Below are 22,824 nucleotides of genomic sequence, written 5' to 3' on the forward strand. Positions count from 1 at the left end.
TTAAGACCTGTATATTTTTGTGAAGACAAAAAAGTTACAGAAAATTCTGCCATTAGAAAATCTATTGCTTTAAAACAATACCACACAGGGCCCAGCGGCGTGGCCTAGTGGCTAAAGTCCTCACCTTGAACATGCTAGCATCCCAAATGGATACTGGTTCTAATCCCAGCAGCCCTGCTTCCCATCCAGCTCCCTGCTTGTGGCTTGGAAAAGCAGTGGAGGATGACCCAAATCCTTGGGAACCTGCACCCACTTGGGAGACCTGGAGGAAGTTCCTGGCTCCTGGCTTTGGATCGGCGCAGCACCAGCCACTGTGGTCACTTGGGGAGTGAATCATCAAACGGAAGATCTTCCTCTCTGTCTCTCCTTCTCTGTGTATATCTGACTTTGCAATTAAATAAATCCTTAAAAACAGTACCACAGATAAAGGAAAACTAGTTGGCAATCATGGTATATGTAAAACCACAAAGGCAAGAAAAGGGAAACAGCTTAGGGAGTATGCTTCCCAACAAAAAAACACGTCTCCACAGCAGTTACTTTCATCTGCCACTCCTGTCTTCATCTGTCCTGTCTAGCTACACAGTCCTGGCAGAGACCTGTGCAGGATAGTCCAGATTGGAACTGAGAAAGATTACTCCCCATACTAACATGGATCCTTCCTGAAAAGGATCTACATAGCTCCTTTAACTGCAGCAGAACTGTATTTTCTAAGACTTTTCACTAGTAGGCTGGTATCTATAAATTTTTAAGATTTAAATATTTGTTTTTATTAGGTAGATTTATAGAGAGAAGGAGAGACAGAAAGATCTTCCATCTGCTGGCTTACCCCCAAGTGGCCACAACGAGCAAAGCTGAGCTGTTCCGGAGCAAGGAACTTGCTCTGGGTGCAGGGTCCCAAGGCTTTGGGCCATTGTCTACTGCCTTCCCAGGACACAAGCAGGATTTAGCCACTACGCCAGGCCCACCTATAAAAATGTTTAATAACATTGTTGTAATCAGATAACTGGTTGTATTTCCAGTAGTCAAATTACACAGTTGTGCCACCAATTAGCAGTATTTTTAAGGAAATCAGTAGTTTTAAGGAAATCTGTAGTCACTCTGAAACAGACATGACTAACTTTCCCTTTTTGTGTGGGATAAATGCTGATCCATACCCAAGGCACCTCTGCCTCGTGGTCCCAGAGGACAGGCTGATTGTGGAACTTGTCCTCAGAGCATGTATCTCTAACAGTCAAAGAAAGATGTGTCACAGATGAAGTGAGCCTTGAGTGTCTGCAGGTAGCTGCGGAAGGAAGAATTCTCATGTGAAGTAACTTTTTTTCACTTTTTTGTTTCTGTTTTTTGAAAATTAGAGTGAGACAGATTTTTCATGTGCTGATTCACTCCGCAGGTGACTACAGTTGCTGGACTTGACCCAGACTTAAGCAGCTACTCTGCTTCTAATGCAGCCCTCTGCTTGTGGTCTGGAAAGGCCAGAGGGTGGCACAAGTCCTTGGGCCCCTACACCCACATTAGAGACCCAGAAGGAACTCAAACTTCTGGCTGTCAGCTCAGCTTTGGCTGTTGCGACCATTTGGGGAATGAACCAGCATATGGAAGATCTGTTTCTGTAACTTTTTCGAATAAATACCTTAAAAATAAAACAAAAAAGGCCTGCATGTCTTATTGTTGACTCTTACATAAAACTGTTTCTTTTCCAGACTTGATAATAGAAATATGAAAGGCTTTTGGCGTCATGCTTAATTCTCTAGAATTATCCACTAAATAAAACTTGAATCCCTTTGGTTTCAGAAGCCTGGGGAAAAAAAACAATAAGCAGTAGTTTGAGTTTCAACTTCTGAATAGAACACAAAAATTTATGTTAATTTGTTATATAAAGCACAAGAATTTTATGGCGGCATAGAACATTTTTTAATTTAGCTGCTATTGCAGTATCAGTATTGATTTACTGAAGAAGAGCAGAATTTTTCCATCATTGTGTTATTATTCTGAGCATGTTGTATGTTATTTAATTTAGTTGACTGGAATTTATTTGCTACTTTTCTGAATGTTGAGCGTTTGTTATGATTTTAAAGTTATGTAGGATATATCCTGCTTAAAAATTTATTTTCACATCAAATTTTTATTTCCAAATTCATCATATGTTTTCTTTCTATAAAAGCAGACAGAAAAAATAAAATGTTTTTGACTCTTTAAAATTTGTTGTTGGGAACAACATCCCAAATTGGTTGGAGGAATTGTTGTAGAACCCCAAAACTGGATCTGCCTTCTGCCTGATATGCAGAAAGCAAATCACTGACATCAGGGTGGTGGAAGAAAGTAGGTATTTATAGCAAAACTAAGAGCAAGGAACCAGGCAACAATTGCTTAATTCCTGGGTTCCCCAAGGGGTTAGGGGAAAAGATTCTTATTTATTGAAGTTGAGGCTAAGAGATGCATGATCATCTCGTGTTCCTGGTTGGTCAGCAGAGCTCATGACCTTCCTCTGATTGGTCAGTGATGCAATGTTCTTTAGGAAGTTTATAATGGGCAGGTGGGCTCCACTTGATCTGGAATTCCCCTATACAAATACTCCAGGACAGTACCGGCCATTGAGATTCTTATCCATTGGAGAATCAGCTGACTCCTTGAGTAGTGATCTGAAGCTTGTAAGGCCAGCTGGCTCACTGCCTTATGTCAGTGTGTTACTTTTGCTAATGGCGGGCAAGGGCATCTTGTGCTAGGGCAGATATACGGGAGAGTGGGTCCTGATTTTACATTGTGGGGCTTCGTTTCAGTTTGTTTCCTGTAAATGTGACCATTGGATTTTGCAAACAGGGTTGCGGTTACTGTTGACTTTCATTTGATTCTGCTGAGTTTTTTTCTTTGGAAGAAGAGAAAAAAAGGTTTTGCCCTCTTTTGCTTTGTTTTAGGCAGCCAATCCAGGTTGTTTCCTTGAAGATTTTGTGAGGTGGTATTCACCCCGGGATTATATTGAAGAGGAGGTGATTGACGAAAAAGGCAGTGTGGTTCTGAAAGGAGAACTGAGTGCACGGATGAAAATCCCAAGCAACATGTGGGTAGAAGCATGGGAAACGGCCAAGCCAGTCCCTGCAAGGAGACAGAGGAGACTGTTTGACGATACCCGGGAAGCTGAAAAGGTAATTGAGCTTTGCATCTCTAAATTCAGAATACAAATCATTGCTTCATTTTAGCCAAGCACTGAGATCCTGTGCATCTTTTTATATGGCAGTACTTCGGAAGATTCGTCAAAAACAATAGTACATTTGTTTGGAGTAAAAAAAAAAACTATTGCAGATAAGGGAATCTTATAACTAACTGTATGTGGAAAGCATGTTATAAAATTACTGCATGGCTCTCCAATATTTTTGTATGAAAACCAGTATATTTTAATTCCATTTTCATAAATTATCTTGAAACACTCTTGTGTAATATTTTAGGATTAGTTGCAAGTAGACTAAAGAAGTCACATGTAATTTATATAACATGCTTACTGCAGGATTGTTATATAATATGTGTCAAAAACTGATAAACAGACATGTCCTTTGACTAATCTAAAAACTTATTAAGGAAATAATGAGAAAAAAACACAAGGAGTTCTGTGCACCAATAATGTTCAGTGAAATTGTTCTGTAAGAATGTTTTGCTTCAGTAAATCAGGGCATCCATTTTGTAGACTGGCTTACACATACTTCAAACATTTGGAGCTCTGCAGACCAGTGGGACTTGCCTCATTCAAATGGTCTAGCCTAGCAGACTTCCATATTCCTGCTGCCTCCTGATGTCAGTAAATAAATTGAGGCCTTCAGCATTACTAGAAAGACAGATAGTGATTTTCATATTAACAATAAGTTGAGAGATGGGCAAATTTCCAGTGGCATTTCTCTGTGCTAAGCCTATGATTGTAGTAAGTGGGAGCAAGGAGCCTTAAAGAAAAAAGATCCAGATAGTTGGGCTAGAAAGACAATGACTTTAAAAGTGAAGACTAAATTATAAGAGGCCCAAGAAAGAATATTCGTAATTTGTATATTTAATCAAAAGCATTAAAGAAAGCAGTCATAGCCAAAAGAATGAAAATGTGGTAAAGAGTAAAAGAAACTGGAGGAAGTTTAAGTAGAGACATTTTACTTTGTCCTTGAATAAGAACATGAACACTGAGATAAAACTAATATATTTTAATTTTTTTTTCATTTACTTGAAAGGCAGAATGAGAGAGTTCTTTTGTCTGTGAATTCACCTCCTAAATGCAGCAACCAGAACCAGGCCAGATTAAAGCGGGGAGGCTGGAGCGCAGTCAGATCTCCCCTGTGGTAGCCTACACTGTGAATGAACTCAAACCTTGTCACTTGAATTTCGAGTTTGGGTGTTTCAAAGAGTGTCTTAACCATTGTCCAAATCCAAGAACTTCTGACTCTGCATTTTGAAAGGGCTCACCAGGTACAGGGAAAAATTGACCTGGAATAAATAACTCCGAACTATATCATTGTAAAACTACTAGAGCATGCTTTTTTTTTTTTTTTTTTTAAATCATGCCCTCTAAACAAGAAGATAACAGTAACTTAGAAGGGCAAGGCAACATGGAATAACATTTCCAAGAAATTTTAGAAACGGGGGGTAAATCTCAAGTACATAAAAGGGGTAAGCATTAATAATATACCAGATTAAGATGCTAGTTTTGAATCCTGGCTGCCTCTGATCCAGCATCGTGAGAATGCACTTAAGATGGTCCAAATGCTTGGGCCCCTGCCACCCTTCTTGGAGAATGTCTGACTGCAGGGTTCTGTGTAGCCCAACCAGTGACTATGAAAATGAAGTAGTGGATGGAAGATCTCTTTCTTGCCACCCTCTCCCTGTCTGCTTTGTTTCCTGAGTATATAAAAGACAAATTTGTTGCCCCCTAAGTTACACATAACAGGAATGTTCATTTGTGTCCTTCCTTAGGAATCAACTAGTGCTCCACTGTCCAGAACTTCCTGTATTGCTACAGATGCTGTCCAAATACTGGCCACATGTGGCTGGTATAACACAAGAAATGCAGTTTTAAGTGGCTGTGGCTAGTGGCACCCTTGTTAACATAATATAGTGTAGGAGGAAGAATTGATTCCAGCTAAGAGATGCTGGGTAAACTGTGGCAAAGGACTGGTGGTACACATTTCGCTGAAGTTTAGAATTTTTTTTTTCAAGATTTATTTATTCTTATTACAAGGTCAGATATACAGACAGGGGGAGAGACAGAGAGGAAGATCTTCCGTCCGATGATTCACTCCCCAAGTGAGCGCAATGGCTGATGCTATGCCGATCCGAAGCCAGGAGCCAGGAACTTCTTCCGGGTCTCCCACGCAGGTACAGGGTCCCAAGGCTTTGGGCCATCCTCAACTGCTTTCCCGGGCCACAAGCAGGGAGCTGGATGGGAAGTGGAGCTGCCGGGATTAGAACTGGCGCCCATATGGGATCCTAGGGTGTTCAAGGCGAGGACTTCAGCCGCTAGGCCATGCCGCCGGGCCCTGAAGTTTAGAATTAAGCACAAACCAATTGAGGGCATGAGTAGAAGAAGATGTAAAAATTACAAAATTTGGCAAAGTAGAAAACAATGCAACAACAAAATTGGAACATAAAAGGGGAGGAAATAGAATTGATCATTGACTCTTACATAGATACTATATTGTGATCAGAGAACACTATCTAAAATTACTAGATTGTAAGACAGTTAAAGATATAAGGGAGTAAAATACCACACCTAAATATAAAAAATGTTTTTGAAATGAAATACACCTTATAAATACCACATTACAAAGAATAATCACAATTTAACACAACCTTATAAAACTGCAGTAAATGAAGAGATTCTAAGGTTCAGAAAGGCTACAAAATGACAGGATGGAAAAGATTTCACAGGGAAATGAGAAAAAGAAAGCAAGGGTTACGAGCCTTCTGTCAAAAGAATTAAAACAAGCAAGAATCTTATCAATTGTTAATGTTAATTTCCTAGATAACACAGTAATTACCTGGTGCTCTAGGGAAACTAGAATTGAGCACAAACTTAAAATTTACTAAAACAAGTTCTTACAGGGTTTAAGTGAAATTCTGGACTGTTAATATTTATAGCATGAGTAAATATTGCATCCCTTATAAATTTTACTACACATATCTTTTACAGAGCAGGGTCATAGATTTGCTGAAAGACTAAGTCATATTCACTTGGAATTGAGAATATTCCCTTCTTACCTTCCCCCACTGCTCAGTCATAACTGGGTATTCACACTCGACTTTCTTAGACTGCCCTTGTTTTTCATCTCCCATTACTTTAGGTTTCTCTGAGATTTCTTCTTAAATAGAGTCTTACAATTTTTTAAGAGGAATTTATTAATAGTTTAGATTCTCAAGGTCATAGCAAGTTACGACTACAACACAATTCTTGTATTAATATGAGTTAATACAAAGAACAGGTTGAATATGGTTCATAGAAACAATTTTAACAATACAATACTTCCGGATCCAGCGTGATAGCCTAGCTGCTAAAGTGCTTGTGTGGAATGCACCTGGATCCCATATTGGCACTGGTTTGTATCCTGGCTCCTCCACCTCCCTTCTAGCTCCCGGCTTGCGGCCTGGGAAAGCAGTTGAGGAAGGCCCAAGGCCTTGGAACCCTATACCCATGTGGTGAACCCGTAAAAAGCTCCTGGCTCCTGGCTCAGCTCCAGCCATTGAGGCCACTTGGGGAGTGACCCAGCAGATGGAGGATCACTCTCTCTCTCTCTCTGTAAATCTGTATTCCCAATAAAAAAATAAACAAATCTTTAAAAATGAAAAAGAATACAGTACTTCCCTCTTTTCCTGAGTTTTTGGTTTGTGAGATAACATTCTTAATTTACATTTAGATTGCAGTCAAAGGCTTAATGCTCCATATAATAAAGACTTGAATAAGTAAAAATACCCTAATTCAGAAATATTGGCAAGGGCTATAAATATAAATAATATAACAAATATAAAATATAAATATCAAACAAAAAGATTGTCATAAAGTGAATTTTTAAATAATTGGATTAAAATGATGGTAGAGTGTAAACATTTGTAACCATTGATTTGAGAAAATATAAAACAAACTAGCAAAACAATATTTGCAGTACTATACAGGCATTTCTTTTTAAATTTTAGCTCCTACATACAAGGGAAGTCATGCAGTACTTACTTCTCTCTGTTTACAGGTTATTTTAATGTGATGTCTTTCAGTTGTATTCATTTTGATGTAACTAGTCAAATTTTATTCTTTTTTTACACCTGAATGATATTCCATTTTTTTCTTCATTCATCTGCTATAGACACCTACGCTGATTCCTTATTTTGGCTATTGTGAACAGTGCATTTCTTCAGTAGAAGATAGGCGTGTTTTCTGGGTCTGTACCCGGTAGTGGGATTGCTGGATCATACGGCAGCTCTGTCCTAGCTTGAGAGACGTCGTACTGTTTCCCACAGTAGCCGCACTAACATGCATCCGTCCAACAGTATGTAAGAGTCTCCCCTCCTCCACATGTGGCCAGCATTTGTTGCTCTTTTAGATGATAGCCGTTCTGACAGAGGTGTTGGGGTTGACAGAATGGTTTTGTGTTTCCCTAATGGCTAAGGATGTTAAGCATTTTTTTTCCATATATTTGTTGACCTCTTGTCTTTCTCTTTTTGAGAACTGTCTATTGAAATCCTTGGCCCACTTCAATGAAAGAGGACTTTGCGCATGCCAGTAGAGGTAGAGTCAGGTACAGTCAGGTAGAGAGGACACAACTGAGAACAGGTCGGTCTTCCTGACGTATACCAAATACCACAACTTGGTAACAGGAAATGGTTCTTTAAGTCTTTTCAGGTGTATTCAGAAAAACTGATATTAGGGCACAAAGGAAATATCACATTTGTTGTTTTTATTGTGTTAAGCTTAGAAGACTCACATATTTGTTTGAAAAAGGCAGAGTGACGGGGATAGGGTCTTTGTAAGAAATGCTTTATCTCTGGCTCATTCCTCACATGACCATAGCAGCCATGGGTGGGACAGGTCAAGCCAAGAGCTGCGTCCTGCTCAGCCATGTGGGCGAGAGGGGTCTGACGACTTAGGCCAGCCCCTGCTACCTTCCTAGACCAGGAAGCTGGACACAGATTAGACATCCTGGTATGGGCTGCTGGCATCACAAGTGGTGTTTTTTTTTTAAAGATTTGTTTTATTTTTATTAGAAATTCAGATAGACAGGAGGAGAGACAGAGAGAAACATCTTCCAATGATGATCCACTCCCCAAGTGGCTGCAACAGCCGGTGCTATGCTGATCCAAAGCCAGGATCTAGTAACTTCTTCCAGGTTTTCCGTGCGGGTGCAGGGTCCCAAGGCTTTGGGCCATCCTCAACTGCTTTCCCAGGCCACAAGCAGGGAGCTGGATGGGAAGTGGAGCTGCCAGGATTAGAACCGGTGCCCACATGGGGTGCTGGTGCTTTCAAGGCGAGGGCTTTAGCCACTAGGCCACGCCGCTGGGCCCACACGTGGTGCCTTAACTCACTACACTATGATGCTCTAGATATGTCTCACAGTAGAAATATCAGATTGGTCTCTGCATCAGAACTAGAAATTAGGGCCCAGTGCAGTAGCCTAACGGATCAAGTCCTTACCTTGCATGCACCAAGATGCCATATGGATGCTGGTTCATGTCCTGGCAGCTCTGCTTCCCATCCAACTCCCTGCTTATGACCAGAGAAAGCAGTCGTGGATGGTCCAAAGCTTTGGGACCCTGTACCCATGTAGGAGAACCAGAACAAATTCCTGATTCTTGGCTTCAGATTGGCTCAGCTCTGGTTATTGCAGCCATTTTGGTGGTAACCCAGCAGATGGAAAATCTTCCTTTCTCTTTCTGTAAATCTGCTTTTCCAATAAAAATAAATCTGTAAAGGAAAAAAAAAGGACCAAAGGATTACAATTTAAATAAGCCATTAGCTAATTAATCAAGAAAAAATGTACATATAGAACTAAAATTAAAACTCTAGTTCAAATCCGTTCGTATAAATTTGAAAACCCAGTTGAATCGGATGATTTCCTAGAACAGTAGTGTATCAGAACTTATCCCATGTCCTACTAAAATAATGTTCAAACAAAACTTTTCTACACCAAAATAAGTTATCTTCTCACTCAGTTTTTTCATGAACTTTTTAATTTAAGATTTTATTTGAAAGGCAGATTAAAGATATCTCCCATTCGCAGGTTTACTCCCCAAACAGCTACAGTGGCTGGAGCTAGCTGTTCTGACGCCAGGCTAGGGCTTCTTCCAGGTCTCTCCCATGGGTTCAAGGGGCCCAAAGACGTGGGACCATCCTTAAGTGCTTTCCTAGACCATAAGCAGGAAGCTGGATCATAAGTGCAGCAGCTGGAACACAAGCCGTATGTGATGCTGGCACTATAGGCTGATTAGTATGCTGTACCACCGTGTCCGCCCCCACATGAAGTTTTTGAGGTACCCTTATACATGTTGTTTGCCCAGGAATGTAGAACCAAAATCTAGTCACAAGGAACTAAGCCGCTTTTATTTTTTTTAATAAAAAATTATATAGATAGTCTCTTCCACAAATGGTGCTGGGAAAAATAAGATTCCTACCTTACACCTTTTGCAAAAATCACCTTTAAATGCATCAGGTATCTAGAGTGATGACATAATATCAGATTTCTAGAGGACAATATTGAGCACATTCTGCAAGACATAGTTAAAGGCAAAGAAGTCTTGGGAAGATCCCATGGAAATAAATGAAGACTTGCCTTTAGCAACTTCATGGATCCATTTGGAAGCCATTTTGCGTAGTGAAATAAGCAAGTCTCTTGAAGACTAATATGTTTCCTTCATCTGTAATAATTGAGATGCAGAATACATAAAATGTGATCTGTCAGTACCAGAGTGACACTCTGGAATTGGTTACTGTGTATAGCCTTCCTTTATGCTGCTGTGAAACACTAGCTTAATCTTGGTAGCTTGTTTTTTATTGTTCATTTTTTTTTTCTTTTTAAAATTTGCCACTTGTTGATATCAAACCCTAATGTAGTGTTAGACATTGTGGGAAAATTCTTTTAAAAAAGTAAATGAATCAAATATTTTGTATTTCAAATTTTAGCAACAGTGAGAACTCTCACTGCTCTAGTTAAAGGATAAATCTGCTGAAACACTCAGTAAATTGGCCATATCTTCTACATATTTTAGTTTCTTGAAGTATGTATCTAAAGACATTTACTATATACCTGGAAACCTGCGGGTATAATTTTAGTCAAAAATTGGGAATGCCCACTATTAGTGTGAAACATTTTATTCAATACAGCAGTGAAAATAATGCATTATAGAATGTATCTACATGTAAGGATTTCCAAAACAGTGCTGTCAAAAGCAGCAAGTCACCGAGGGATATAAGCAGCAACTTAAAAGCATGGAAAACTGGACTGTGCATTGTTTAGGAATGATTCATAGTTCTTTGAGGAGGATACGTGTACTTGATTTTAAAGAAATTTTATATCAAATTGAAAAAGACCCACCTCACATCACTAAATGACAAAGTTATAAAACAGTATGTGAATTGTTGGTTTTGTTAAAATACATTCCATTTAATTTTGTTTCAGTTGACAGAGAAACATATCTGAGATGATAAACTTTAAAATGCATTGTTCCTTGGGAGGTAGAAGTTCAGAGAATTCCTGAAGAATATTCTCTTTGAAATCCATGAGCATTTGTCAGGCTCACAGTGTGAAATTTTACTGCTTAATCAGTTCTGATACACAAATTTGTGTTTTTGTAAGACATGTAATAATGAGTTTTGCAAATTGAGAGAAAGGCAGTAAGCCAAAACAAAACAAAAAAATTGGAGACAGTAACTAACAATATTTACAAATATCGAGAAGGGGTTACAAAATAGCATTTTACATACTTAACATCAGTGCCTGCTACATAATGTATCTTGGATGCCTATAAAAATTCTGGAATGCAAATGCTGCACTAGCAACAATTGTTACCATCAGGTAGCATAATTCAGATAGGAAAGTAAAAAGAAAATAACCAGCATGTATTACACATGGAGGCAAGAAAAATACCAGGAGGTGCCTCCTCATTATTTGTGACTGATGTTGTGACATACTCTCAGCAATGACATTCTCACCGGTAGAAGCAGCAGGTGCCAACTGGGATGAGGAGGGGTAGTGCTGTCCTGCACTTTCTTATTGGAAATGTGAGTTGGTGCTTGGGGAGTTTTGCTTCTGTCAGTGGCAGCTTCCTTCTCCCACATCTGAATTGCTGTGCGATATGCCTCCTTTAGGTGCTGCATTACCTGGCAATCCAGAAACCTGCTGACCTGGCCCGGCACCTGTTACCCTGTGTGATTCATGCAGCTGTACTCAAGGTAAAGGAAGAAGGTAAATGTCTTATTTGATGAGTCACTAGTTCATTTCCAAAATGAAAGCATATATAACTTAAGGCATTGAAAGGTAACTGATCTTTTTTAACAACAGAAAGTTTGGAAAACATTTCTTCAGTGAAGAAGATTATAAAGCAGATAATATCCCATTCCAGTAAAGTTTTGCACTTCCCTAATCCAGAAGACAAGAAATTAGAAGTAAGTTTGTTATGTCACAGTCTCACCAAATTACTTTTATAGTCTCACAGTAATTATTTTAAAGGTATGTTTTGCTGTCTTTCTATATATGTCTCTCTCTACCCCACTGTTAGGAAATCATTCATCAGATTACTAATGTGGAAGCTATAATCGCTAGAGCCCGGTCATTGAAAGCCAAGTTTGGAACTGAGAAATGTGAACAGGAGGAAGAAAAGGAAGATCTTGAAAGGTAATTGTTATTTACTATTTTGGTAACCCAGTTTTGCCTGTGGTGGAACACGCTACCCAGTTTTTGTAGAAAAATTGTAGAAATCCCACAAGTATTTTTTGAATCAATAATTTAGTAGAGACAGAACAATATTTAATTGCTGTAAGATTCAACCTCTCATTTCCCGAGTCTCTCCTAGATGTTTTCTTTCCTTTCACTTTGAGAAACTCTATGCCGGAGCCTCTTTCTGGGGACTCCCTAATCAGCTCTTGGACATGTAGTACCCCAAGTGGCCAACAGACTTCAGCTCTGGTTCCTTCTGGACCAGCACGGGATATGCTGAAAGCAAGAATCTGTGCACTGGTCCTGTTTTATTTAAGCAAGATCTCTTCTGTGTCTACCTTGTGTATGTTAGAGAGGTTTTGGAGGGGTGGCCAAGTGGCTTCTCCCAGATGTGGCAAAGGATTGGAGTAGTCTTGACTCTGTGAGCCTCTTCTAAAAGAATCTGTCTTTTTTTGTTCATTTTGTTTGAAAGGACAGTGTTGTTGTAAACAGTGTTTCAAAATTAACTTGTTCAGTTGTTTAAATTTCCTGTTATCACCCTTCCATGAAAAATAATATTATTGATGGTAAATGTTACATGACAAGACATTTGCTACAGCTTTTTTGCAAGTTCTTGTTTGAATGTATCTTTTGTTGAGTAAAAATTTCTCCCAGCCTGTTTTTATCTGGAAAATTCCTCCTTTTAAATGAGAAAAACTTGCTCTAATCAAGGGAATTGTTTCTAAAATAGTCCTATGAATTGGAGAGCAGCTGGTGCAGGCTGGCAGCACTGGGCCTTCACTGGAGATTCCACCATCCACTTCATCCGAGATGTGCTTGCAAATAAAGTGTTCCCAGCACATAACGGAGCAAGTGAAAATTGCAGCGTTGCCCAACAAAAACAATATACACACCCCGTAAGGAAATCAGCCCTTGTCGAATAAATAAAACCTGATTTCTGTTGTCTGATTTTTGTGTTTGTTTAGTTTTGGACTTTTATTTACTGAAGTATTTTCTGAGCTTGTAGTCTGCAGAAAAAATACTGTTTCCCCTCACATGGTAACAGAGATGATCTTCAAAAAAAAATTCATGACAATAATTGAAAAAGCAATGATTGACAGTTAAGTCTATTTCCATACCAAACCATTAATCAGTTATAAAAATCTGTCCAGTTTTAGTAGGTATTTGCTAGGATCAGTTTGCACATATGCCTGTGAAGCGGAGCAGGGACTGTGCACGCTTATGGTCGTGACAACTTGCTCCTCCCGTTGCCTCCCTCGCAGGTTCGTGAGCTGCCTGCTGGAGCAGCCGGAAGTGTTAGTCTCCGGAGCCGGAAGAGGACATGCTGGCAGGATCATTCACAGGCTGTTTGTGAATGCACAGAGGGTACGTGAGCCGGTCATACAGCTGCCAAGTGTAAGTCTGGGCACTAAACTGGAACCTTGAAGAAACAGTAACTTACTTAGTCTTTGAAAATCACTGACTTTTCTACATGTTTGAGTAATATGATAAGTATGCCCTTCTGAAGGGTCTGAAATGACTGTGCTGCGGGAAAATGCTTACCCATTTCAAGTTAGAGTTCAAGTCCTTCAATTTTTCCAATGTGTACATCAAGACAGATCCGAAACTCAGCATAAATTAGAACTTGTATTTGTTTTGTAATGGACAGAAAAGGAAAATTTCAGATTTTTAGGACTGTGGTAATTTGAGCTTCAGTACAGAAAGCAGCCCACTGGGGAGAATGAGCTTCAGCACTGCCTCCACTGGCGGAAATGAAAGGGGCTTAAGTTCTGTAAAACCTTGTTAACAAGCCGTGAGGGGTTGGCATCCCACACTTCCTTCTCATGCCAGAGTCCATTCATGTAAGAGATTCTGGTAGAATATTACAATACAGAGGCCCCCTCACCTGGCACTCTGCATGGCACCAGACTGACCCAGTTTTGAGTATATAATCCTCAAAATCAACAAAGAAAAACAATTTTTGTGGCTTTACACATGGTGTAAATATTTCACAATCCCCATTGCGTTGGTCTGGAGTGCATCAAGTTGATACAGTCAATCATAGCCACAGAAACTGATCTGAATTTTTAGCCAGAGCTAAAAACAGATTTATGTGGTAGCTCCCTAATTTAAGAATTTCATGTTAAGAGCCAGAAAATATTTCCTCACAAACTAGGCTTCTAGAAAAATATTGGTGTTTATTTTGTTTTTGTCCTTGGCATCAAGCCGAGAACCAAGCTTGTTTTCATGCGTGTTAATGTGTTTGCCAGCTCACTGTCACAGAGCTTACAAGTGTATTTCGTGTATGAACTTTCCTCCTTGGTCAGTTCTGAAAAGTATTCTAGGAAGAGTTCAGATATCTTAAGCTTTTAATGCTTTAGAGTGTTACTCATTTTGGATATCCTGGTAAGCAAATTTCCCCCAAAATTAAAATAGTGTAGCTTCCCTGACTCCTGAGTATAGGCTTATAAAAATGTTAACAGGAGCAGATAGAGTCCCTGCTTCCACGGCAGCAGGCTTGCCTTCCAGTCCCACCTGTGGTTCCCGACTCCAGCTTCATTCCCCCCTGGGGCGAGTGATGACTAAAAGTGAGTGGGCCCTGTCACCTGGTGGGAGACCCAGCATTGCTGCTACCAGCTTTGGCCTGGCCTAGCACTGGCCTGGTGAGCAGGGAGGAAAAAAACCTAATGATGGAAACTCCATCTCTGCAAGTCAAATTCTAAAAAATTTTATTTGGAAACAAATTATTTTTTAAAATTTACATAATTTCACTATCCATTGAAAGTCATGATCAACATGACATCTAGAATAACCATGTATTACTGTTTATTTAATATTTATTAACTACATAAATTACCAATATAGGAGTATCATCTTTATGATGTCATTATGTAACTAATGACCTTTAATGGATACTGAAATTGTACATCCATTTCCTGTTACATAATTTTAAAATGATTTCAATGTTCAGACTTGGCTGTGAATGCTTTTAAGGAACCTGATAGGTTGCATTGCATAGAACAGGCATCTGATTAATACATTTTTTAAAACTTGGTTCTTAAATGTCTTACTAAATTTGCCCATGTAGTTTTCCATAACTGACACTATATCAATTTTACTGAAAATCACAATTTTTGAAGCTTATGTCTTTCAAAAACGCTGATTTTACAGCAACTAGAAATTATATTTAGATCCTTAAAATTATAATGAATGAACTTGATAATGATTATAAATGTTTGTAATATAGATGCATTTAAATGGAATTCAGCAAAGAACAGCTCAACTGTTCGTCTTGCTCAGTTGAGTAATTCAGATACCTATGTTTGACAATCTTTACATAGTTAATTAGGGTAAAAAGGTTCAAGGGCTACAGGAAAGTGGGTAACACTATTATTTCCACATTGTTTCCTTCATGTATCTGAGGTAAAGGGGGATTTTAAGGGGAAAGCCCCACCCAGTCTCCCACCCACCCCAGGCTGATACCTATTAAATTCATTGGATGAATCTATATCAAGCCATGAGCATTTTTAGCATCTTGTTAATGCGTTTTCTCAAACAATTCTGCATGGCACCTGTTTGACCCTCAGATACACGAGGCATAGGAGATGTCTGCCCGGTGTGACTTTGTCCATTCTGAACTCTCAGTAGAACCACTCACGTTCCTTGCTGTAGTGCATGCGGTCTTGGGAATGATCTTGAAATCTCGTCAGCTCTTTAAAACCATCCAGCCTGTTTTCCCTTTCATCACTGTTTCTTTTCTCACCTTTTCTCAAGCTGACTGAATCTTCTGACGAGGTAACAAAATCGCCTTTATCCCTCATAGTTCCTTGTTCTCTCCCATCCCCTCTTAACATCATTAGGTCATTAAAGCTAACCACTTCCTTTAACAGATTTCACACTTTTCTGGCTGTTTATGTGCTTACCATGATTTCAGGTTTCCATTGTGCAATTTCTCTTTACTTAGATGGTATCAAGGAAGAAATATAGTAATCAGAGTTAGAAATGACAGCCCTATTTGAATGTGTTTTTAGTATAATGAAAAAATAATTGGTTATTTTATCAAGATTTCTCTCTCTGAGGCTGTGGCTCTTTGGGCCTCTCTCCCTTCTGCATTACATTAGCTGCTGCCTAGCACACAAAGACAGCGCCCCAGCTGTAATTCAGCAAGTGCATCTTAAAAGGAATTGATAAAAGTCAAGATAGAAATCATCTTTCCAGACTCTGGGGAGAAACAGTTCTTTCCTGGGCTGCAGGTGTCAGACTTACACAAGGTCATTGCTAGAATAAGAGAAAGCAAGACAAGTTCCTTCCATGATCTCTTTGCATCAAATGTCTAAACACAGCCCTTACCCGTCAGATTGCCGGGCATTCAATATCCCTCCCATCTCTGCCTGCTCATGCAGTAACTGAAGCTTCTCACATTTTCTATGTTGTGTTGTGGGTTTTTTGCTTGCTTTGTTTTTAGTAACCTTAACACACAGCTGACTGCATTACTGAGTAAAGTAGGGAGTTTTAATGTTTTTATCACTTGTATATTCATCTGGCCTGCCAAGTGTCTAACTTAGCATTTGACCCACTTTGAATTCTCTTCTTGCATATGATTCTATTGAAGGCTTCAACCATGGCGCCCCCAGAAGAAGAATTCAAAAGGATGGGCACCCCAGAAGAAAGGCGGCTGAACGCTGTGTCCGACTTCCCCCCACCTGCTGGTCGGGAGCTGATTCTGCGTGTCACCGTGCCCCGGCCTGCCCCATACTCCAAAGCTCTACCACAGAGGATGTATAGCGTTCTCACCAAGGAGGACTTTAGACTTGCAGGTGCCTTTTCATCTGATACCTCCTTCTTCTAGTCCTTCCCATGGGATGCCATTGCTTCCTCTGCAGGAAAGATAACCTGTGAATCCTGGGGTGGGGTGCTATCCTGTGGGTGGTCAGGAGTCACCGTGGCAAGCTTGGGCCGGGGCTACTAGTTTTCTGTCCCACAGAGCTGGTCATTGCACATGGGGGAGTCCCCGTCCCCCAGGCCCATCAGAGGCACTCCACCTGCACTTGGGGGATCACATTCGCATCATTCTCCCCCACCTTCCTCTCAGCTGTTGCCTGCATTCAGAGTCCACCTAAACACTTCAGTGGTTTTATGTGTTAGTATCAGGTATGCAAAGTACAGTCTCTGGCAACTGAAATCTCTGGATATTTTCATAGTAAATTCTAGTTTCAGAATCTGTTTTGAAAATAGTACAGGACATTTGGTTTATGCAGTTACCTGGTGGACATCTTTATTATGAACATCTTAAATATTCTAGAAGAAACTCTAGATTTCGTTTTTGCATCAGCTATAATCTAAGTGTATCCTTACAGATTTCACCACTAGTTAGTTTATATGTATCCTGTAAGAACTTTTTCCCCTTGTGGTGGCCCTTCCTCAACTTACTGTGCACTTTCTCTTCATGCTGCTGGCCATATATTAAGTGAAGCAGACCTGAACACATGCGAAACATCCAGCCTGGGTCCATAGAGCCTGTCATGCAGTTAGCATCATGTCCTTCATGAGCTAATGTCATGAGTAGGAGATTGCTTTAATGCCGTGTTTGCATTGTAGTTAAGATTATCTGTGTATGGGAATGTACAGCACACAGCGAGGGTAATTGCACCTACTTCTCATTATGTGAGGATCAGGATGTGTCTTCATCTGTGTTGCTGTGAGGTCTCTGTTTTGTAATCTTAAATTATTTTTAGGTCAAAAATTCCCACTATAATCCAATGTAAAAAGTAGTTATACTGAAGCATACATTTCTGCCTGTGTAACTTTAAAAAACAGAGTGGTGTAAACTTATATTTTTATAAACAATAAAAATACATAAAGTTTGTGGGAGGGTTCTTTTAAAAGTTCATGGATTGGGCCCGGCGCGGTGGCGCAAGTGGTTAAAGGTCCTCGCCTTGCACCCCCGGGATCCCATATGGGCGCCGGTTCTAATCCCGGCAGCCCCGCTTCCCTTCCAGCTCCCTGCTTGTGGCCTGGGAAAGCAGTCGAGGACGGCCCAAAGCTTTGGGAACCTGCACCCGTGTGGGAGACCCGGAAGAGGCTCCTGGCTTCGGATCGGCATAGTATCGGCCCGTTGCGCTCACTTGGGGAGTGAATCATCGGACGGAAGATCTTCCTCTCTGTCTCTCCTCTCTGTATATCCGCCTTTCCAATGAAAAAATAATAAAAATAAATCTTTTAAAAAAAAAAAAAAAAAAAAAAAGTTCATGGATTATGGAATAAATACATTTGCTTTTGATGGAAAAAATTAATCCATGCATGTAAGGGATTTATAATTTCTGGGCAGTACAAATTAGAAAAAAATCCTGCAGGATTTCAAATATATTTTTGCCCCAGAATAAACTTTGTGGTCACCATGTTGAGGTTCTTTCCTGTTGGTGGGGCAGGCCCTGGTGGGGCTCACCTCCCAGCTCTCACTGGAACTGGGAAACTGGACATACACCGGCCTGAGCACTGGACCAGCAAGAAGCAGTTTCTTCCAAGGACAAAGTTTGTTTTGCCAAAAGCATGGTGACAACACAGAAATGCTGTAACGTTGAGTTTGGACTTCAAAAACACATTGTTAATCTCTAATAAAAAAGGAGATACTGTCCACGGCTAATTCTCTTATTTTTCTTTAAGTGACATTTCAGTATCATTTCACTTTTGGACTCAGATCTTCCTAAGTATTTACACCCTTCTGACCTGAGTCTCACAAAATAGTCTTAAAAGCATCCCTTTGTGTTTTACTTTTGACTGTTACATAGCAATTTTACATATTTATGGAGTACAATGTGTGATCTCATGTCTATACGGTGTGTAATGATCAGATTAGAGCCAAAAGCATTCTTTGTGTCCTCTGTGTTTTGTTATTATGTGCTTGTTGATTTCACAGGTATTTTTAAATGCCACATTGTATCAGGTTTATAATAGGCAATGAAGATAAAAATGGAAACCAAAACATTCTCTTCTTCCTGACCTTCCCTTCAGACAGGCAAAAGTGACTTCTCCCAATCTCAGAACGACAGTCCTGTCTGCTCTGCTGGGTGAAGTGGAGGCTCAGCCTTGCTGCTACAGACCCATCCATGCACTTAGAGTCATCAGTGCAGTGCTACCAGAGAGGCTTTGGAGATTAGTGAAATCCTCCCAGGTGATGGAATTTCTGGATTGAGGCCAGAAAAGAACAGGAACTTTGGCAAGTAGAAAACTGTACTTTCTACTGCTGGTAAACAAAAGCCGCAGGAACACGCTGCCATCCTGGGTGTGCTGGCCCCTGTGCATCACGGCACCGCTTCTATGCCTCAAGAGGTAGACTTCAGCCCCCTCCCCCCACCCCACGCCGCAGTCCAGATTCAGTAGTGTCGTCTTTGTCAGTGGGGTGCCAACACGCACAACACAGACTGGGAAAGCACTCGCACACTGGGCTTGCCTGCCTTTTCTGTCCAAAAATCCAAAAACTCCACACATTGAGGCCCACAGCGGGTGAGTGCTGGGATGTGTTAGGTCACCATAAAATCCCATGAGGGCAGGGGAAGAGCATGGGAGGGTGGTCAGGAACAGTACCTCAACTTGGCTCAAGTACAGGGTCCAGACTGGCAACAGGAAACCAAGGCAACCGCCGAAGTTCTAGCCAAGCCATGGTAATAGATTTGGCCTTCTCTTGGCTGTGAGACACTGATTCAGGTTCATTGTGGTTTTGTTTTTAAAAATTATGAGAACAAGCCCCCAATTATTGGTTCACTCCCCAAATTGCTACAGTGACCAAGGGTTGAACTCCCAAGTCAGGCACTCCACCCTGTCTCCTCCATGAATAGCAGAAACCCAACTGCTGGTGCCATCCCCACTACCCTGCAGGGTCGGCCTTAGGAGGTTGAGGTCAGGGGCCAGAGACGGGGACCCATGCTAGGGACTTCAGTGTGGGTCACAGGTGCCCTGACTAGCACCCCTGAAGGGTTTGAAGAAACTGATAAGGCCAAGGTAAGTGGAGTGTAGAGGCTAAGGAGGATCCTAGATCTTTTTTTTTAAGATTTATTTATTTATTTATTTATTGGAAAGTCTGATATACAGAGAGGAGGAGAGACAGGAAGATCCTCTGTCCGAGGATTCATTCCCCAAGTGAGCACAATAGCCGATGCTATGCCAATCCAAAGCCAGGAACTTCTTCCGGGTCTGCCACATGGGTGCAGGGTCCCAATTCTCTGGGCCGTCCTCCACTGATTTCCCAGACCACAGGCAGGGAGCTGGATGGGAAGTGGAGCTGCCGGGATTAGAACCGGCATCCATATGGGATCCCGGGGCATTCAAGGCAAGGACTTTAGCCGCTAGGCCACTGCTGGGCCTAGGATCCTAGAGCTTACACTCCAACTACCTCGTTTTGTTCATCCTCCTGTTTGTCAAGAGCTGGCTCCAACAACATCCCCACTTGGGGCCCTGCTACCCCTTACACTGTGCATCTTACGATAGCTCAGGCTTCATAGTGCACCTCGGTCTACATTCTAATCATTAGGCCAGCGAGTCAATGCCAAGCACCTGCTGTGTGCCAGGTGTCACTCCAGACTCTACAGGCACAGCAACTTGATAATCTAGGCAAGGCAGATGCTCCTTTGGTAAGAGCTGTTGGGTGGCTGGCTAAGGGACTGGCTCCTGGCAAAGAGACCTGGGGTGGGAGGCAGAGGGCGGGACCATGAGGACCTGCAGAGAAGCAGCTGCTGAGGCAGAAAAAAAACCAGAAGGGCGATGTCCTAAAAGCCAAGGGAAAAACTTAAGAAGGTTGGGCTCGGCGGCGTGGCCTAGCGGCTAAACTCCTCGCCTTGAATGCCCCGGGATCCCATATAGGCGCCGGTTCTAATCCCGGCAGCTCCACTTCCCATCCAGCTCCCTGTCTGTGGCCTGGGAAGGCAGTTGAGGATGGCCCAAAGCCTTGGGACCCTGCACCCGCGTGGGAGAAGAAGAAGTTCCTGGATCCTGGCTTTGGATCGGCACAGCACTGGCCGTTGCGCTCACTTGGGGGGTGAATCATCAGACAGAAGATCTTCCTCTCTGTCTCTCCTCCTCTGTATATCTGACTTTCCAATAAAAATAAATAAATCTTTAAAATTAAAAAAAAAACTTAAGGTAGAATTTGGTCCTGAGCATCAGATGCCACTGAGACTTCAAGATGAAGAAGCAACTAATATTTATCTGCATACGAAATAACATGCACTCAGATAAATACCACGGAAGTGGCCCCTGGAACATTTATCACCTGTGCATACACTGATTTTCTACTCCAATCAGGAGGGATTTAGGTAGCTGAGGGCTGTGGTTTACCAGGACCTGGAGGGCAGGATGCAGAAGAGCACAGAGCAGTGTGCCCGAAAGCACCAGCCAACACTGCTCCTGCTGGCTCGTTCTCTGAGCATGCGTAATAGCTGGGGCTTGGCACCCAATGAATGCTGGTCCCTCAACTGCATCCACATGGAAAGAGGGTCACTGCAGTGTTTGAACCTTGGGCCTGTTGGTCACTGTAACTCCATTGCATCAGCCCACTTGGGAAGAGCTGTGGGCGTTTCTCAAGCTCTGGCAGAAGGGCTCCAGTGGTAGCCTGTGCGAGTAGATCCTAGATCTTACACTCCACCAAACTTGGCAGGTCCCGAAGCAAAAGAAAGCTCAGTCATGCAGCTTTGCAGCACTTGTTCCCTGGCAGCTTGTCAGGTATGACAGGTGCCCATGGGTGCATCCTCCCCAGGTGAGTAGCCCCACCTACCGCAATGTGTGTTCCGGGGCAGCTTAGCCGGTCAGGCACCCTGGAGATGGTTAGACGTGGCCCAATTCCTAAGTCTAGCAGCGGCCTGCCTCCAGCCACACCTGGCACAGATCTGAGACCGCCAAAAGGCACAACTCTCCCTGTCTCCCTCCAGCCAAGTGAACCACTCCAGAAGTCACGTTTCTTCCCCATCAGGAGTTTTAAAAAAACAGTCTTGTGGGAATTTTTGTTTACAGATCGGTCATCTTGTGCCAGAGTGAGGCAGGGCAACACCTGCTGAGGGAAAAAGGGCAGGCCAGGCTGGGAACAACAGCCAGCTGCGTCCAACTGATGCTGGTCTGCAGGGCCCAGGCCTGTCATGAGGTTTTTTTTCTCAAGACACAAAGGATTCAGCCATTATGTTCACTTCCTAGGGCTGCCATTACAAAGCATCACAACTGGGTGGCCTCACAGTCTTGGAGGCCGCAAGGTCAAGTGTCTGCTGGACCTCTCTCCAGCCCTGCCCTGCTGAAAGCCTGCCCTGCCTCCTCTGAGCCGCTGCTGGAGGCCAGCAGTGTGGGCACTTCGTCCCTGCCATCACAAAGCCTTCTCCACATGTCTGCCTCTCTTCTCATCACACCATTCCTGTTGGATTTAGGAACTTCTTTATTTCCACTATGACCTTATCTCCACTTAGGACAACAGCAATGACCCTCTTAACAAACAAGGTCATGCAGTGTAGGACTAAGGTTTAGGACTTCAGGGATGTGTGTTAACGTGTGGGGGGATGTTGTCCACAGCCCCAGTGGCCTCCCTGGCGGTGTAAGCCGTGGCAGTGCCTAGGTATAAAAGCACAAACCATGTGCCTCAGATCCCAGCCTGCCTTTCTGGTGTCTTCTTGCCTATGTGCTCTGGGCTCACATTTTCTTTTCTGCCAAAAGGGGGACAAACATCCAAGAGGTTGCTGTGAGTAAGTTAAACCACCTCGGAAGAGTGTCCAGGGGGGCTACCCAGGCCATTCACTGGATACGCTATTTAACTCTGCTCAGGGGCAGCTATTACAGATAAACGAAAGATTCCTTGTTGGACACAAGCTCTGGTCTCGCCAGGGGACACACCTACCCAAGCAAGGATCACAGGTTCTCCAAGCTGCTTCCACTGCCCCAACCAACTCCCCAGAACTGTTCTCACCCTGCCAGCATCACAGGAGGCCCTGTC

The 22,824-nt window shown here is 42.0% G+C and overlaps 1 protein-coding gene across 3 annotated transcripts in view; it reads left to right on the forward strand.

The window, feature by feature from the left end:
- RAB3GAP1 (RAB3 GTPase activating protein catalytic subunit 1) overlaps positions 1-17,474 on the forward strand; it is a 91,213-nt gene extending 73,739 nt beyond the window's left edge. Inside the window, exons 19-25 of one of the 3 annotated variants that reach the window (XM_040971498.1) lie at positions 2,913-3,140; positions 11,315-11,411; positions 11,508-11,611; positions 11,725-11,840; positions 13,145-13,247; positions 15,636-15,656; positions 16,474-17,474. In XM_040971498.1, the coding sequence (XP_040827432.1) occupies positions 2,913-3,140; positions 11,315-11,411; positions 11,508-11,611; positions 11,725-11,840; positions 13,145-13,247; positions 15,636-15,656; positions 16,474-16,710 (906 nt within the window). In that variant the 3' untranslated portion in view covers positions 16,711-17,474. Of the gene's footprint in view, positions 1-2,912; positions 3,141-11,314; positions 11,412-11,507; positions 11,612-11,724; positions 11,841-13,144; positions 13,278-15,635; positions 15,657-16,473 lie in introns of all 3 variants that reach the window. The other 2 variants (XM_040971497.1, XM_040971499.1) reach the window with 2 other exon arrangements.
- Positions 17,475-22,824: the final 5,350 nt, after the last annotated feature.

Source organism: Ochotona curzoniae, unplaced genomic scaffold (genome assembly GCF_017591425.1).
Source record: "Ochotona curzoniae isolate NIBS_2020 unplaced genomic scaffold, NIBS_Ocur_1.0 contig_2210, whole genome shotgun sequence".
Taxonomy (NCBI): domain Eukaryota; kingdom Metazoa; phylum Chordata; class Mammalia; order Lagomorpha; family Ochotonidae; genus Ochotona; species Ochotona curzoniae.